The sequence below is a fragment of the Sinocyclocheilus rhinocerous genome, unplaced genomic scaffold, assembly GCF_001515625.1.
Source record: "Sinocyclocheilus rhinocerous isolate Xijiao unplaced genomic scaffold, SAMN03320098_v1.1 scaffold383, whole genome shotgun sequence".
In the NCBI taxonomy this organism is placed as follows: domain Eukaryota; kingdom Metazoa; phylum Chordata; class Actinopteri; order Cypriniformes; family Cyprinidae; genus Sinocyclocheilus; species Sinocyclocheilus rhinocerous.
In genome coordinates, this window is record NW_015643560.1 from 13,690 (window position 1) to 31,565 (window position 17,876).

Genomic DNA, 17,876 nt, shown 5'->3' on the forward strand with positions numbered 1-17,876 from the left:
TGCTTCCTGTAAGCTATCATGGCATGTTCCCAAAATTGCCATTAGGGTGCTCTAAAACACGCCAATTAGTATTCTATATAGAATTTATTATGTGAACATGAATGTACTTTGTACATTATGTACTTAATTTGTGTGGCCATTGAGGGTCACATCACCTGACAGCTGTCCCCCCCCCACTTTTAAAATGGCTGCTACGCCCCTGATCATAACAAAAATAAACACCGGTATTCGGTATGAAGCGGTATACCGCCCAGCACTACACCTTTGTTTACTTCTGTGTGTTGCACGGCAACCACTTTGTTGGAACCACAACAAGGATTTACATTGTTTGGTCGAAGAATACTGTTTTTATTTATATCATTACACTTTATTTGCTCTGTTTTATTCTGTGAAACCTTACTACATATATGGAATAACCGTTTTATAAAAGCAATAAGCCCCGTGAAGCCGTGGTTTACAGTGTATTTATAACAGCTAAGGGGCGTTGTTAGGCACGACGCCAAGCGAAGCCAATAACATACATGTAAACCACAGCTTCTTGGGGCTTATTGATTTAGTTTACTGGCATAGCGCCCACTTGCATTATGTTATGAATTGAGTTTGGAACGCAGCGGCACACAAAATCAAGATTGCACCGCTAGAAGCGTTTGCGCTCATGTACTCGTGTAGAGCGCTTCAAGCCTCAGAACTAACATAGACATCAAATCCAAAATTTCTAGGAAAGAAAGCATCTCACATTTATTATTTGCAATCAGAGGTGAGAGATTGCATTTCACTTCTGAATAACCATTTTAGTTCAAATGCGATAATACGGTGCTTCTAGGAGATGTGCTTGCTGTGCCAACTACATGAAGGCAATTTATTCACTTTCAAGAGGTGAGCGGGTATCTCTCACTGGTTTCAGAATGCTTCGTTTGTGTGCTTATAAATAATTGCAGAGGTTGAGAGGAGAAAAGAACAGCGCATTAGCAAAACACGCAGCAGACAGGGAGGTGAGCGGGGTGGGTTGCCAATTCCCTGCCCTATTTTATTGTGTCCCTCCGCAGATATGGTTAATTCTCCTTGGCTCACTTTTTAATCCAAAGCCATTTCATTATTTATGCACCCACGTACACACAAAGGGCTGTCTGCTTCCCCTTCTCCTCGTGGTTCCTCTCCTGGGGAAGGAAACAAAAGTTAATTGAAATAAATGAACTGGGGAGTGAATCAGAGTTGATTACATCTGCGAGGTAGGAAGTGATGTTGATTACAAGTGCAGAGAGAGCGAGAGAATGTAGCTGCGGCTAATGAAGAGACATGCTTGTCTGTTGCCTTTATCGAAGACATCCACAGATCCTCTCCAAAAAGACACTTGCCTCAGAACCCGAAAAATTGCTTGCACTCTGAAGACAATGAAAAGGTCTCCTTAAAAGAAAAGCTTTTTTTAATTCGCTCATCACTTTTTCACAAATATAACTGTCAGGCAACAGAATTAGTATTATCATTCATACTTAGAATAACTGTACACTATGTAAAATTAGTAGCACAGACACTATACAAAGGAGGGTTCAGAGGTCAGGATGGGCAGAACTGAAGTTTAGAAATAAGGATGCTAGCGATAGCAACTAGGCTAAATTTATCTGTCAATATTTAGTCATTTTGGGATTGTCCAATTAACAAATTTGGTTGATCCACATTATGTAGTTTCAAATCTAGCAATCCTGTCAATAGATAATTAATATTTTTGGTTTTAATTTTTGTGGATAAATGGATAAAGTGTGTTTAATTTAATGTGCCGATTAACAGATTTGGTAGTTTGCTTTATGTCCATATCTAATAACAACCTTGTCTTAGTCTGTTTTTTTGCCTTGCTTTACAGTACAAATATAATTCTGAAAAATTCTTAAATTTAGATATATTTACTTGCAAAATGACATAAGTCTTGTTTTCTGAGGGGGGGGGGAAATCAAAATTAATTGAGTTAATAGGGTCAGTGGGGTTAGAAAAATACAGATTATTTTCTTACCCCACTGGCAGGTATTTTTTCTTGTTCTAAGCAAAATTTGCTTCATTTAAAATAAAAAATAGCTTCTCAATTTTGATTTAAGAATTTTCATATATTTGTACTGGAAAAGTAGACAAAAATACTGAGTAAAAACTATTTTTTGCAGTGTATAGTTAATATTAAAAATAATCAGTTTCTGTTTTCTTTTTTTTTTTTTTTTCAATTTGAGTATATATTGTGTAAAATCGATCGCCATTGCTCGATAAACAGATTTGGAAGTTACTACTTTCATTTTCAACAGATAGTAAACCTTTTTCTTTTTTTTAATTTTATGTGAGTTTTGAGTAAACATTGTATAAAATGCATTTACTCTTAGCAATTTTGTGTACGTCTGTATAATTTGCCAATATATTATATAGATATCAGCATTACATCATCGGCAAGCCTGCTCTTTACAAATATATTTTGCACCATATTGGCTGTATATTACAGCACTTTGTTTTCTGAGAGTGTTTATCTCCCTCCATTAGTATTAAGCACCACAAATGTCTTCCCTTTTCCTACCTCTGCCCCTGAGACAACAAATTATCATTACACATAGCAAAAAAAACAAATCGCTTTAGCACCACAGTGGGAACACACAACAAACAAGACATATCAACACACATACACAGCACACAATCCTATGAGGTTGATGATCAGGAACTTGGTAATCACAAATTCAGATATGAATGAGTTTACATTAAAAAGAAGCATAATTTAGTCAGTCTTCAGTGTAATGCTCGTATGACACCCCTCTCTCAATCCGACAGTATTTTTCATTCATTACCACACATATATGAAGCAATTCAGCTGTGTGGAGCAAAGGTTGATACGCTAGCGCCATGGAAACATGGATCACTGACAGGCAAACATACTAGGCTGCCCGCTAACAAGACAAGCAGCTTAAGTGAGCGGACTACTTTACATATTAATAAGCAGCTGGGCTCCATTTGAGTCATGCACATAAACTGCTTTGCGTTTTGAAAAGCTCGGGCCTTATTTAGCATTGTTTATGTATGAGCGTGCACTGATTAAAGATGAGTAACACTGCAAGTTTGATGCGACAGGGAATATCCAAGCGAGGAATTACAAACAGATATTTTCTTGTCAAACAAGTAAAGAGGTATAACATTGCCTCAGTTGGCATCATATTGCAGTCAAGGCAGGAAAGTGGGTCTCAGAAATATTTACTCTTCAATGTCGAAGCTGATCCCTCAAGTGGCAAATTAATTTCAAATCATTGCTATCAAATGAGACAAACAAATATGAGATCCCAGTCACAGGCTGTAAATTCAACATATATGCTGTGGGCTAAAACGGTCTGTGGCGCAGGTGACAGACAAACGATGTATTTGTTTTTCAGCTGGAGCAGTTCTGGGAACTCTAGTGGGTCACGCCTCATAATTTAATCCACAGGTGAGTACAGTATAAAGACAGACAGAAAAGGAGATAAAAAAGACTTCCCTTTGATAAATGTGCTTAGTTTGTCCTGGTTGGCATCCTTGCATAGCCACCATGGATTTGTGGGCTTTTGCAACTCATCAGATGTTTAAAAGTCATTTGGAAACATGCCACAAACCCACCGTCTACATATTACTTAATAAATATCACTGGTGGCCTCGTTTCTTTAGCTGGCGAGTCCTGTGATGAGGCACTCTGTGTTATCCATTAAAACACACTGGTCCAACATGGAAGCCAAACTTCTGGTTGTTATTCCCAAAGTCTGATACTGCTACATCTATGACTGGAAGAAGCTCTGATCGCGACGAGTCAATCTGCAGCACGGTTCTCTCTTGGCCCTTACGTGTCTGTGGAAAGAAAATGAAACGTGAGCTGAAAGAAAGTTCCTGGTTTGGGCTTTTATAGTGTATTTTTGCTTGGGGATGAATTGCTGAGTGTATCCCTGTGAGGTTCCGTTGTTGGATAATGCATTAAACTCCTGCTGAAATAGGCTTATTTGGGTGCTATTTTAGAATTAGCTTGTTCTGACTGTTTTTAGCTCCCCATTCTCCGCTGAGGGAAGGCTAGTTTGGTGATTCATTAAACTCCAAGAAACTAAGTGTGGGCATTTTTTTCTAATGCCGAGTTCACACTGCATGATTTTCAAACTCGTCGGATCGCCGTTGTTTTCACACTGCGTGTCTATCTGGGGTAGCATTCAGTTGCTGCTGTGTTCACACTGCACGATGGATCGGCGACATGGGGTTTCACATTGCATGACTTCACAATAGGAAGAATGATTTTAGCCCCATTTTTCACTCGCCGACAGGTTTTGCGAAATCGCCGACAAATGCCCGGGGCTAATATCGTGCAGTGTGAACTCGGCATAAGGAAGTGTTAAACTAATACTTCCCATACAGACAAAATTACTGTTTACAAACAAACACACGGTGACGGCATAACCAGGTTCTTCAGGAAAAGACCTGCAGTAACTATCAAAAATGTTAAAGGGGTCCTATTATGCCCTTTTACAAAGTCTTGATTTGGTTTTTGGGGTGTACTAGAATTGCACTATACGTTTGAGGGTGTTTATTCACCAACCTGTGGACAAATTGCTTGTGTGAGGTCATCTGAATTTCATTAATCTCCTCACCTGACAACCATCATGCAGTGATGTGATAAAGGGCGATTTGGCTTGCGTCATTTCCTCGTCGTTGCTGCCGCGGAACCGTACGGCATGTTGATGGCTGTGGCTCGCCACGTCGTACCAGCCGACGGAGTTCTGGCAGCTATAGGTGAAGGTCTGCGTAGCTGTGGCACTGAGGAGCTTCAGGAAGGTCAGCTGGACCACAGGCACTGGATTTCCATCAGTGTCAATATAGGAGAACTGCAGCAATGGGGAATCATGGGTAAGGAGCACTCAGCTTAATCAAAGACAGTTCTTTAGACACATTTATTGCGTGACATCCATACTAACTTGCACACCCCTCCTAGATTTTATTTCTAACAAAGGCAGGAGAGAGTGACATCTGTCTTCCTTAATCTCTATAACAAGGTCAGATGTCACACCTTACGAATGAGCTCCGAGTGAAACAGGCTTTAGCTGTTAGTCTCAAGCATCATTTAATGAGTCAAGACGGATGGAGGTCGCTAGCGTGCACTCAAGAGAGTTTGGCCCGAGGCATTTCAGATAGAGCCGCATATAAATTCCACCATATCCCTTTTCTAGACCAGACATACCATTTATTTAATTTTTTTTTTAATCAAAGACACATACCCACTGAGTGGTGCATCTCTGTTGATTGTTTGACAGTTTAGAAAATCTCTTTCACTATGTTCCACCATTAATTTGAGAGTAAAAATTCTGTATAACAACTGGTCTATTTATTGCATCAGGCAGTATGTTTCTAACAAATTATGGCCTTTCTGTTTATCGACAATAAACAATTTTGAGGCAAAAAGTTATATAAAAAGGTGTCTAGATTCAAACTCGGTGCTGCATACGTGTTGACAGTCAGACAGTTAAAAGATGAGAGAAAAACACTGCAAGGGAAAAGCACCTGTTTGCCCTTTCTGTACTGGCTGTACCAACTGCCCGGTTTTTCTTTGTTCCAGGCGGCCAGCTTTACCTGTATTGATAGATGAGGAGACAGATCAGATGTGTTTTTCTTCAGACTCCAGAAGGCCTGTTGAACTGAGACTGCAGGAAGACGTGTGTAGTGTACGTGAGTATGGTTTGAGAGTCACCATTTCAAATCGTTTATCAGGGTGCAGACAGGTCTCCCCCTCCGCAGTGAAGTTGCAGAAAACCTTAATGGAGTCTCGATGGCAGCCTTGGTTTGGGTCAATCCAATATTCACCTAAGAGGGGGTGGATTGCAATATCTCTTAAAATAGTTTTTAAATACTCATTTAGCTGAGGAGAATAACATGGGGCAAATTCACTAAATAGTCCCTTTCAGTAATTATTTTTTTTAATTAAACACACAAAGAGCACAAATACAGCTCTTTTCTATGTAAATTAGAATCATTAAAGATACTGCTAGTGCTATTTGCCAATGTCATGTGGGATTCGGAATTGAGAATCCTTCTTATACAGGTGCATCTCAATAAATTAGAATGTCGTGGAAAAGTTCATTTATTTCAATTCCGGTCAGCGCCGATGGCCTCGTGGGCAGTGCGCTGACATGTAGCGCCATTGCGCTTCGGGCGTCCCGAGTTCGAGTCCAGGCTCGTGGACCTTTCCCGACCCCACCCCCCTCTCTTTCACCCACTTCGCTTCCTGTCAACGTACTGTCCTATCTAAATAAAAGGCATAAAACGCCAAAAAAAAAAAAAAATCCAAAAAAAACGCTTGCATGGTGTACAACACGGTATTTTGTACAATTGCGTGCTTACCTTATGTTACCAAGAATTTGTAAATTCTGAGAAATTCACAAATTTAAATAGTGCTCATCCCTAGCCACTTGTCGCCTGTCAAATAAGTGGCATTTTGACAAGAAAAGGAAAATTTGTCAAGAGAAAGTTTGAAAGTCATATATATATATATATATAGATATATATATATAGATGTGTGGTGTAGACAAGTGCACGTTCTGCATTTTTAAAAGCTGATTCAGGTGTCTGGATTTCAGTGGAATGTAGTGATTCTATATAGTTCCAGTGAAGTTTGTCAGATTGTGGTAGTCTGTAGCATCTTTTACAACCAAGCACTCTGAATTGACCTGCTTGATAGAGAATTGCACTGTGCAAATTCTATTCAGCTTAGATTGTGTGCTGTTACCTGATTTGCATAATTCCTTTAGTGAACAGGGAGCATGTGCAAATAAACCAAGACAGGCACAATTAGCAGGCATTCTTAGTGAATTTCCCCCCATAGAAGAAATTAATTAACTAATGGAAAATGTGTGTAAATTTCCTCACCATCTTTGTATTCTGGATGGCACAACATCAGCTCCTTGCATGTGCGGGCAGGACTCTCGAAGGTCCCGAGTGGTTTTCTCATGAGCTCCACCTCTGTTTTCATTGAGTTGAGTGAAGCGAACACCTCCTCCATGCCTTCTGGGTCATCCAGGGACTCGTCTGCCTGTAGGAAATCCTCCATGTTGAGCTGGACTGCTTCCTCGTCCTCACTCTCTTCCCTGACTCTGGCTCCTTGTCGGTTTGGATGTCTCCTTCGCTTTTTACGTCCCTCTCTGATTGGCAGAGGCTCGATCATGGTGGCTGGTGGGCCCTAGAGAAACAGAGTGATGGGAGACATGAGGAGACAGGAAAACAGAAACAAACAGAAAAGTAAGGAGACAATATGATGGCTCACAGGTAGTCCAGGTGGGCCAGCAGGTCCTGGATCTCCTCTTGCACCGAAGGCTCCCTTCGGGGGGAGAGAAACAGAAACAGTTTAGTCAGGCATCCCTAAAATTGTCACTTCCCTCAAAGGCCCCTGCCAACTCAGCGCTTCATAGGGCAATTCGTTCAGAGGGATTATCCAAGTTAGAGCAGCAGGATACAACTCAGGCACTGACAATGTCTTTCACTCAGGTTTCATAACAGAAGCAAAAGCTCAGATCAAAACAAACAAATACCATATAAACCGAGAGAGGCTGAAAAATAAGATTGCAATGAAAAATATATATACCAACCTGGTCTCCTTTAGATCCTTTCTCACCTATTGCACCCTACCAGTGAGATAGAAAATAGCAGTATTGAAAAACTGGCAATATGATTCTACAAATACATTTAAACATACCAGGTACCTTCATAAGGAGTTGCTGTTCCTCAATAAAACTAAGGTAAATAGAGTGACAAAAAGGAATGCATATAAAAACTCACAGACAACCCGGGGGGTCCAGGTGGACCAGTCGGGCCAGAGGGACCAGAAACACCCTATTATCAAGAGATCAAAATAACATTTTCTTTAAGACCATCATTAATAAAGGCAGTTAAGGGGGGTCCGTGTAACAATTTCATTATTATCATCTGTCTTTTTCATTGGCACCTGACAACCAAGATTCTACCAACTTCTATTAGGCTACTAGTCATTCATGCTAACATTTACCCAACAATCTATCGACAAAATAGACATTAAATTCAAATGCATTATACCTTTCTAAGACATGGTTCATACAAGAAAAGTATAGCTTTTTATTGAACATTTCTCATGAAACAATCTTACTTTCTCAAGTTTCTTAGCATGTGCTCAGTGAGTTTGTGATTGGCTTGTTTAAGAATGTTTGTGCATTGTTGCATACTCTACTTTATTTACATTTACATACATTTGATTACATTTTTATAAAATACAGACATACATACATTTTAATAAAACTCAGAAGAAAAATTCCAACAAAGACCAGAAATCTAATGCTTATATACTATAAAGTATATTGTTCATAAAAGCAGAAATGTATACATACACCATTTCCTTTGGGGCCTTGTACTCCCTGATTTCCTGGCAGGCCTCGATCTCCTTTCTCTCCCATTTCTCCTGGTGGTCCAATAAGTCCAATCAGCCCAACATGACCCTAGACAGCATAAAGAACAGCAGAGCTAGACTAGTGCACTGAGCCATTACAGTTACCACATGCCATAATTTTGCAAACACAAAGACTTCACAATATTTCACAATGAGCACAGTGCTGGGAAGTTATGCTTTGAGAGTTTTATGCTTGGCTTTAGTGAGAGATGTACTGTAATTGGAAAAAAAAACACATCTATGATGCAGTCAGGTATCATACCTCACAGTGTCAAGTGTTTATGATACTCTCATACCTTATCTCCTTTAATGCCAGGATCTCCTTTCAGTCCTGGTAATCCAGCTGGACCCTATATAGAGCAAAGCCAATCACAAAATTCAATTTAATTTTGAGGCAGAATTTGCCACAAGCCCAAAATCATCTGTCTTCTTTTCTTAGAGTTGTAGATCGATATGGGAGAGAAAGAAGTGGTGAAAACCTTACCATAGGTCCTGGGGGTCCCGTTTGCCCTGGGGGCCCATTTAACCCTTGCTCTCCCTGAAAAGGACCAGACAGACTGGTAAGTTCAAGATAGATTAAGCATTCAGAGAGATCAGTAATAAGAGTGGGTAAGTCACGTTGTTCGATATCTGCTATTTATAGCAGATTAATTTACTGTAACACAGACTCACAGCAGAGCCTGGAATCCCACGCAAACCCTCTGGACCAGGGTTTCCAGGGTGTCCCTGTGGTCCGACAGGCCCTGTTTTTCCCATTGGACCCTCGGCACCAGCAGAACCCTGAAGAAGATAAAAATGACAGTTGTCCTTGTGTAAAAAGGGGTACATGCTACATATGATTTTACGTGAAGATTTATTATAAAAAACTCACCTTTGCCCCCTTTTTTCCCTGTTTCCCTTCTTTTCCCTCAGGACCTACATGACCCTGTGTAGAAGGAGACTAGTGATTAGATTACAGAGTTTTTTTTATAGTATGGGAATCATTCAATACACAATCAAAACCCACCCTCCGTCCAGGTGGCCCTTGAGGGCCAGGCTCTCCTGAGGCTCCTGGGGGTCCCTGTTCAAAACAGAATATTTATTTGAATTAGTTTCACAAATGTATGATTACATCGATATCTCTAAATGCTTGAATACTCTACTTACAGCTTTACCAGGTTCGCCATTATCCCCTTTAGCTCCTGGACCACCATCAATACCCTACAACCAAAAATTATATTCAAATCACCATGTGAATTTACCATCAAAATGTGTCAATCTTGAAGCTTGAATTGATGCAGGTGTTGCTGCACTTACATTAGCACCTGGCTCTCCAGGGGGTCCCGCATCTCCAGGAAATCCAAGGGGACCCTATTGAGGAAAATGGATGGTGTCAGAGTAAAAATATCCCGACAGTTTTAGCTATGGGAATAGTTACTTACTGGGTTTCCTTTGGGTCCATCTGATCCAGGTGTGCCTCTGATTCCTGGGGGTCCTGCAGCTCCAGGGGGGCCAGTATCACCCTTCTCACCCACTTCACCTTTCTCTCCCTTGACATTAAAGCAACAGGGAGGTTAGTGATACACAGGGGATCAAAGACTAATGAGAAAAGAGGCAACAGGAAGAAATTACTTACAGGGGGGCCAGTTTCGCCCACATTTCCTGGATTCCCTGCTTCTCCATCCTCACCCTAGACAGAGAGCAAAAGAGACCGGCAAAGAGAAGGAAGCAAAAAGAAAGAAAGCAACCATCTATCATACTTAGGCTTACATGTTTACGTAGTTACAGAGGCAGCACCCTCCAACAAATAAACACAACCTCCCCCATAAATCACAAAAACACTTGTACATATACACAGTGAGAGGGAGGTCTACCTTTTCTCCCACCATTCCTGGCTGGCCCACTCCGCCCGGCATGCCCTGAGGACCCTTGCCACACAGAACAAAACTGAGTCAGTTTCATTCATAATGCATGCAAGGCTGTCTCCTCTACTTGCAGACTGTTGACATTACAGTGATGAGATTACAGACTACCAAGCATGGTCTCTGTGTATATGCAATCATATTTTATTAAGCTAAAACGCCATATTGTTCAGCTTCCTCCTGGCTGAGGCATTTATGGCTGCAATGGCTGAGTATGAATATCTTGGATGAGTCTAAACTGAAGTGGTTGCCCTGGTCTCTGGAGTGTCTCTGCTGAGTGCCTTTAAGTGAGGTGCACACATGAAGCCAAATAGATGACCAGCACATGTATACTGGCCGCTTCTCATATGATGGGCACAATGAGCTCCGGTGCACAACACTTCTCTTCTCCTCTTCAGCTCTGTGAGAGTGCTGGTGTACGGGTCACTGCAACATTTGTCTCTGTTCTCTCACTTTTCAATTATTAACACATGGGAGATGTTCAAAGGCGGCCATTAATAGAGGTAAATATAACTCTCTCTCAAGGATGATAGTCTAATATTCCTTAATCATTCATAGAGAAGTAAATATAACTCTTGCAGAAGGATCATATCCCACTTCTTGTTAATAATTTAACGCTCAAAATCAGCAGAGGGTGGGCAGAAAGAGATATGGGGAGGATGAAAGACTGAGGAAAGAGAAATGAGGTGTCGTATGTGACCTCATAACAGCCTGGGGGGTTTTCATCTGCAGAGTGTTGATACACAGGATGGGTTCTTTGGAGTCGTGAAACAAAGACTTATTATGTTTCAGCAGTACTGGGACAACAACCCCTAATCAGCGCTAATCTACTGTCCTGCACTTGAACCCTACAGCTAAGCAGTCTGATAGACAGGAAGGAAAACACAAAGACACTTACCTCTCCCCCAATGGGTCCCTGGGGGCCACGTGGGCCATGTTGTCCTGGAGGGCCCTGATGAGAAGCACAAAGTTTAAGCATTTCCCACATATCATTAGACATGTACTCTCTCTTTTGCTCTCTCTCCTCTTTTTGTACAATCAGCACCTTTCTCTGTGTCAGAGAGGTGTTTTTTTTTCTCTGACATGGTGGTGACAGGCTATTACGGGCGGGCTGATTTCCTCGCTGTGTGCTGTGTCTGGGTTTTAATGAGGACCATCTCACTTCTCCATTCTCTGGTTGCACTGCATGAATTCTCAACTCCTGAAGTATACCTCTTATTGCTGCGGAGGGCGGAACATGAGCCATTAATCAAACTGACCAAAACCGTTGCTAGCACACTGCACGCGGTCTTCACCAAGAGATATTAGTGCAGCGCGAGGCATCCAGCTGGATAGACTACCGCGAGGATCAACACCAAGGCTGAGTGTGTGTATGCTCAACAATATACAATATCCTACTCTCCAGAATCCATCAAAGAGGCTTAACACAAACTGGTACAGGGAAAACGGGAAATTCAGTGGCTATGCATTAGGGCCTGGGAATCCCATGATCCACGGCATTCTCTCATGGATGAGATGTTCCCAGTGAGGTCTTGTGGCTTTGTTTTTGCCCAGTTTTGATGCACTTCATCTAATCGTGCAAGTGTGTGGAACTGTTGACAATCTTGTTTTGCATTCCTTCATGGTTGACGGAGCCGCGAGAAGATTGTCACAAAGGAGTGTGCTCATTAGACAGCCCAGGCTCACGGTAATCTGATTAGCAGCTGTCACGCTGCCTTCCACTTCAGAACCAGCATCACTCTCTCTTCTGTCACTCTCGGCTCACACGGGCCTGACACTTATACACTCACACTCATGAATAATGCCCCAGTCTCATACAGCTTCTCTCATGGTTTCCTCATCTTTCACTGTATTATAGTTCTCTACTGACTCTCATCCTACACACACAGAGTCCTGTTAAGAGAAATGCTGTGCAGGTTTGGAATGTTGGACTGACTTAATACTCGAGTGAATGATTGTTTCTTCATGAATAAATTTGTACAACAAACTATGTTTTTACATTTTATGTTAATGTAAGTAAACGTGAGTTGTGCTTGAGGCTCCAGGAACAAGTTTGGGAACCACTGGTTTAGCAAAGTAACAGCACTGTTCTCTTTGACAAATGACATGATCTGAGGAATCATTCAGGTTTGGGACAACTTGCATGTAGAAGTGTAGTACTTATGAATCTTCCTTTCTTTTGGAGAATTTTACAATTCCATTTCTATATTTGCAGTCTACGAATTTGGGATCCAGACTTTTAATTTGTACTAAAGGTAGAATTAAAAATGTTAGCAATTCTCTATATCAATATGCACTGTTGAACTTCCTCAAACGCCTCGATTGTAGTCCTGAGTTTTCTTACAGTCTGACAGACAAACAGCTGTTTGAATATATAGAAATTTGTACTTTTTCAAATTTATATATACTTCTTTATATCTGGCCATTTCATGGACTAGGGTGAAAGAACACTTCAACTCAAATACAGTCAGTTCAAATCCAAATCCTCCTGTGGGATGTGGCAAATTCAATAAAAAAAAAAATACAACTCAAGAACTAAAAGAGAGATGATTTTTTTTCCCCCCAAAATTGCTGCACGCATTGTGTATCATTTAGGGGTATTATAGAGGCTAAAAAAATGATTCTAGTGCCAAAGTATTCATATGAGGAGTTTATGATATGCACATCTTACCATAGCTCCAACATGGCCACTCTCTCCCTTCTCTCCTGGGGGTCCTGGCATTCCCTAAAAAATAAACACATTTCATTTTAGAGACAGTTTCAGAATTAAGGTGGATTAACCCCCTCAATGAACTGTGAAAACTATGTCCCATCTGGATGAAGATGAGCTAAGATTTTGCAAACAGTGAATTCATGCATGCAGTCAATAGATAAGGACATCTGGAACTGACAGAATGCTCAATATGTAACTACTCAGGGATGTAGATTTAAAATGACAGTCTATTTGCAAAAATGTCCAGAAAACCAAACAATCTTCTGTTATTGTTATTGTTTTTTATAGACCCAACTTTGATTTCATCGGTTTAGTTTGGTTTAACTTTACAGTCGCAGTGTGGAAAGATGGTCTGAAAAATCATATGTATGTGGCATAGGCTGTACCTGCAACCCTGGTGGTCCATTTGCCCCTTTAAAACCGCGAGGACCTTCATCTCCTTTAGGGCCGTACATTCCTTGCTGTCCCCGGGGCCCTGGCTCTCCATCCAGACCCTGAAAGAGACATGAGTGCTGGACTATGAACACACACAGAATTGTAAGCAACATCACCCTCACGCACACCACACTCATACATACTGGTGCTCCTGGCTGTCCAGGAGGTCCTTGGCTCCCAGGTGGCCCTGGGGGACCCTGTGAAATAAAATGCAGAGATATGGTGTTACATACCTCTAATGAAAGTTCATGTAATATTCAGAACATATGACAAGATTAAGGATGTGCCCGAATAGTGAATCCGTATTCGGAAAGGCACAGAAAACAAATAAAGCGTTCTACGGAGCCACTAAAGGGACATGGTTAGCATCTTGCTAGCAGTAGCTTGTTACATTACAGTATATAAAATTTCACTTACCACATAAACAGATTAAAGAGAGATGACTGATAGGACGATGGCAAATGATTTGCAGATCCTGAGCACCACTGACATTTAATCTTGTAAACTGAAATCTAATCTTGTAAAATGTGTGGTAAGTACAGCCGCTCCATAGTATACACAGAGTAGGTGTGAATCTTGAAAGTGAAAGTAAAAAAGTGAGCACACATTCAAAAGTGATTTCAATGCCCCGCATATTAATAGCGGCTTCCTGATGCCCGCTTTTTATATACAGTGTAATTACCCAACGATATAATTATGAGAGAAAGCATTGAAATATATTTTTTCCTCCCATCTCATATTTATTCCCTTTAGGGGTTCCTTAGTACACATCATTTCCTTTCCGAACACGGTATTCAGATTCGGACACATCCCTAGACAAGATAGAGATACTAACCCCCTCTCCCTTGTCTCCTTTGCTGCCTTTCTGCCCTGGTCCTCCTGTCTCCCCCTGAAAAACATACTCATGCCCATAAATAACAAGCAGTATGAGCACAAGCATGTGCAACTGCTGAAAAAGTAGTCAAAGCTGTACCTTATCTCCGTCCTCTCCAGGTGGACCAGGTGACCCTGCAGGACCAGGTAATCCCACAGGCCCTTGTTCTCCATCTCGCCCAGCAGGACCAAATGAACCTTTCTCACCCTAAAGAGGAACAGAGGTAATTAGTAATTACTCTTGAAGCTACTCTAGCACAGTAGTAAATCTTCTCATTTCACAAAGTAAAATATCCTGTCGTCACTTACCGGGTCGCCCTTCTCTCCCATTGGCCCAGGGGGGCCAACACCTCCCGTACGACCAGGCTGACCAATGGCACCTGCAGGTCCAGCAGGTCCTCTTTCTCCTGTGGCACCCTGTACAGACAAAGGAATGTAACATTTTAGTTAGGTGGAGTATATTGAGGAAAACACAAAGGAGGAGGAAGGTGTAGGACAATGGAAAAATCACTTACAATTGGTCCTGCAACACCAGGGGGGCCTTCCCCACCCTTCAGACCAGCAGTACCCTAATAAGCCATAAATGTAAGACAGTAGAGATAAGATATATATGTCCAAAAAAATCCTAGAACAATTGCCATCTGTCTATTTGTACAAAGCCTGCTGTCATATTGGAACAGTTGTCACTTATGTAAAGGCAGCAGCCATGACAGCAGGGATTATAAGAAGATATTCTCCCAGATGTGCTGAGGTACGTTACCAGAGTGCCAGGTAAGCCTCTTTCTCCTCTGAATCCATGACGCCCAGCAGGACCACTCTTCCCGGGCAGCCCTGCGGGGCCTGGATCTCCCTGGAGACCAGAGAACACAGAAAGATGGATCTCTGTTTCCACAACTCTCTCACTCATTAGGAGTCATCCATCACTCTTTATAGGCACTGAGCCATGCTGGGAGCTCTATTCATATTGAATGAGCAGAAACATATGGAGTGTAATGAGCAATGTAACTTATAACTAGATGGATGTGTTTGGTGTGCTACGTGATGATGATGATTTCAATGCTATCTAATCTAATGCTATATCTAACCTTGGCTCCCTCTTTGCCTGTGACTCCTGGCAGACCTTGCTCTCCAGGGGGTCCTGGGGCACCCGGATGTCCCCTGTCTCCAGTGGGACCAGTCTCCCCAGTTTTTCCCTGGAATAGAAGATAAGTGAGACAGCTTTATTACAGTAGATCAGATCAAACATTCATAAATGTTGCATAGCTTCATGGAACTGAACGAAGACCATGAAGCAGGAAGGCATTGTTCATTCAAGCCTGTATGATCGACCTACCTGTGGGCCAATCACTCCAGCAGGCCCGGGGGGACCAGTCTTTCCTTGAAAACCCTGTATGAAAAAACTTGAATGTGAAAATGTTCTTTCCCACTGCTTATCAAACAACTAATTACTATTCAGTGTATCTAGATATGGAAATTAATTTAAAGCCCAAGATGGGCCCTGTCCCAAATGTTGTCCTCACCCCACTCTTGGGTGATGTGATGCCGCATAAAATGTCGGGTAGTAATTCACAGTGAAGTCTGCATTAGCTCAGCACTGAGGGCAAACAGTGGCTCTTAAAAGCACTTGAGTAATTAAATGACAAATGGGACACACAGTGGTCTCAGGGTCTTTGCTTATTTGTCATTTAAGGATTCAGAAGGGTGCTCTCAAGTCACATCAAATGTGTCACAAGTCCACATCAAGCACACAATTTGGGACATGACTATGGTTACCTTTCTATGAAACGATTCTTTTTAAAATATGAATTGACTCACTGGCTCTCCCCGTTGGCCTGGGTGACCTGGCAACCCGTCCTTTCCTGGAGGGCCCTGAAAAGAAAGGACAAAAAAACGTTAGAGATATCCTTTCATTCTCTCAAAGAGTTTTCTTTCTTTACTGGTCACTTACGTTTGGTCCCTTTGGCCCGGCCTCTCCATCGCGTCCTTGTGGACCTTGAGGGCCCTTAAGCAGAGCAGAAGAAACACTGTTATTCATTTATCTCTGGCAATGAAAAGAAATGTGAAATCTCACATTAGTTTAGTAGATTGACCATGTAATACGAGGAGAATTGTAATAGATAACACATACTCTCTCTCCTGCGGCACCTTGTGGACCGTCATGACCAGCAGAGCCCTGAACATAAGACAAAGAAAGGGACGTCACATGAATTTAAACAAATACCATACCACCTATTTAAAAGGAACTCTATAGGATCATTGTCTGTATGAGGATGGATTTCTTACCTTGGCTCCAGGCTTTCCTGTCGGTCCTCTTGCTCCTCTTCCCCCACGTGCACCCTACAACAACAGGAACCAAACACACAAACATGCTTACAAAACAAATGCATGATTAAAACAATTGTTCAATCAATTATTATTGACTGTTCCCTCAATAATCCCTGCATGTGTATGTAGTAAAACAATAGATGTTTTACATTTCATTAGTATGCTTAAGACTTACATTTGGACCTCTTTCACCATCGGGACCAGTCTGTCCAGCCGGACCCTGTAAAGAAAGCATATAAAAATGAGCACACACACATTGATGCAGCGGGGTATGTGTAGTCCCTCGGACAGTGTACCTTGGCACCGGCCTCTTACCCTCTTTCCTTTCTCTCCTTCCACCCCAGCTGTTCCAGGAAAGCCCACCGATCCCTGTGGACCGACGCGAAGGTTAATCAATTACCACATTCCATTCATTAATCAAACTCTACATTTAATTAACCACAAATTAACCTCTGAAGTCCCATTACCATAAATAAGCCAAATAATAATTGTAGTTTCAGATAAGCTATTAATAAAACAGCCTCTAAATGGCCATTAATCATCCTCAGTAAAAATGTAATATTGAAATATTAATATACCATGACTGAGACCTGCAGCTTTCAGATTTCGGTAAAAAAAAAAAAAATCAGGTTATTGTTATTTCAATGATAATTCTTTACCTTAGAGCCTTGCCTGCCGGGATATCCAGGCAATCCTGGAACTCCAAGTTTGCCCTACACATGGAATGAGAAGTCAGGAAAATTAAGGCAAAAAAAAAAATTATTGGAATATAAACAATGCCCATTAGACTAGAAGCCGCAATTACCTTTTCTCCAGCAATGCCTGCAGATCCGGGCTCTCCCATGGGTCCTGACTGACCCTTCAGCCCCTCTGGTCCATCTTCACCATGATTTCCAGGAGCCCCAGTATCACCCTGAAAATGCACACACACAAGTTACTATTAAATCTGCAATATATGCCATCTATAAATACACATTACATTTTCTGAAGAAATTTTGAGTGGTTATCACCATTTTTTTATGTATGGTTTTGGCAAAATACCTTTTCTCAAAAAGCTGCATGATACGAAGTGTAATTTGTGTCCATAGCACAAACGGTGTGGGACCACTCAAACATTGTAGTTTAATATTTAAGGCATTGAAAATTTTTGAGAAATAATAATGATGTTTGTTTTAACAAGCACACTATTCGGGCT

The 17,876-nt window shown here is 41.5% G+C and overlaps 1 protein-coding gene across 1 annotated transcript in view; it reads right to left on the bottom strand.

The window, feature by feature from the left end:
* Nucleotides 1-2,321: 2,321 nt before the first annotated feature.
* LOC107757338 (collagen alpha-1(XI) chain-like) overlaps nucleotides 2,322-17,876 on the bottom strand; it is a 58,124-nt gene continuing 42,569 nt past the window's right edge. The window contains exons 27-64 of the mRNA XM_016574780.1: nucleotides 17,487-17,594; nucleotides 17,341-17,394; nucleotides 16,997-17,050; nucleotides 16,857-16,901; nucleotides 16,640-16,693; nucleotides 16,485-16,529; nucleotides 16,305-16,358; nucleotides 16,172-16,225; nucleotides 15,690-15,743; nucleotides 15,442-15,549; nucleotides 15,117-15,206; nucleotides 14,872-14,925; nucleotides 14,666-14,773; nucleotides 14,457-14,564; nucleotides 14,319-14,372; nucleotides 13,627-13,680; nucleotides 13,435-13,542; nucleotides 13,007-13,060; nucleotides 11,234-11,287; nucleotides 10,288-10,341; nucleotides 10,050-10,103; nucleotides 9,856-9,963; nucleotides 9,731-9,784; nucleotides 9,581-9,634; nucleotides 9,441-9,494; nucleotides 9,306-9,359; nucleotides 9,107-9,214; nucleotides 8,919-8,972; nucleotides 8,731-8,784; nucleotides 8,376-8,483; nucleotides 7,795-7,848; nucleotides 7,605-7,640; nucleotides 7,283-7,336; nucleotides 6,889-7,198; nucleotides 5,714-5,826; nucleotides 5,527-5,595; nucleotides 4,620-4,853; nucleotides 2,322-3,834 (exon numbers count right to left, since the gene is read on the bottom strand). Of these exons, the coding sequence (XP_016430266.1) occupies nucleotides 3,688-3,834; nucleotides 4,620-4,853; nucleotides 5,527-5,595; nucleotides 5,714-5,826; nucleotides 6,889-7,198; nucleotides 7,283-7,336; nucleotides 7,605-7,640; nucleotides 7,795-7,848; nucleotides 8,376-8,483; nucleotides 8,731-8,784; nucleotides 8,919-8,972; nucleotides 9,107-9,214; nucleotides 9,306-9,359; nucleotides 9,441-9,494; nucleotides 9,581-9,634; nucleotides 9,731-9,784; nucleotides 9,856-9,963; nucleotides 10,050-10,103; nucleotides 10,288-10,341; nucleotides 11,234-11,287; nucleotides 13,007-13,060; nucleotides 13,435-13,542; nucleotides 13,627-13,680; nucleotides 14,319-14,372; nucleotides 14,457-14,564; nucleotides 14,666-14,773; nucleotides 14,872-14,925; nucleotides 15,117-15,206; nucleotides 15,442-15,549; nucleotides 15,690-15,743; nucleotides 16,172-16,225; nucleotides 16,305-16,358; nucleotides 16,485-16,529; nucleotides 16,640-16,693; nucleotides 16,857-16,901; nucleotides 16,997-17,050; nucleotides 17,341-17,394; nucleotides 17,487-17,594 (3,087 nt within the window). The 3' untranslated portion in view covers nucleotides 2,322-3,687. The remainder of the gene's footprint in view (nucleotides 3,835-4,619; nucleotides 4,854-5,526; nucleotides 5,596-5,713; nucleotides 5,827-6,888; nucleotides 7,199-7,282; nucleotides 7,337-7,604; nucleotides 7,641-7,794; nucleotides 7,849-8,375; nucleotides 8,484-8,730; nucleotides 8,785-8,918; nucleotides 8,973-9,106; nucleotides 9,215-9,305; nucleotides 9,360-9,440; nucleotides 9,495-9,580; nucleotides 9,635-9,730; nucleotides 9,785-9,855; nucleotides 9,964-10,049; nucleotides 10,104-10,287; nucleotides 10,342-11,233; nucleotides 11,288-13,006; nucleotides 13,061-13,434; nucleotides 13,543-13,626; nucleotides 13,681-14,318; nucleotides 14,373-14,456; nucleotides 14,565-14,665; nucleotides 14,774-14,871; nucleotides 14,926-15,116; nucleotides 15,207-15,441; nucleotides 15,550-15,689; nucleotides 15,744-16,171; nucleotides 16,226-16,304; nucleotides 16,359-16,484; nucleotides 16,530-16,639; nucleotides 16,694-16,856; nucleotides 16,902-16,996; nucleotides 17,051-17,340; nucleotides 17,395-17,486; nucleotides 17,595-17,876) is intronic.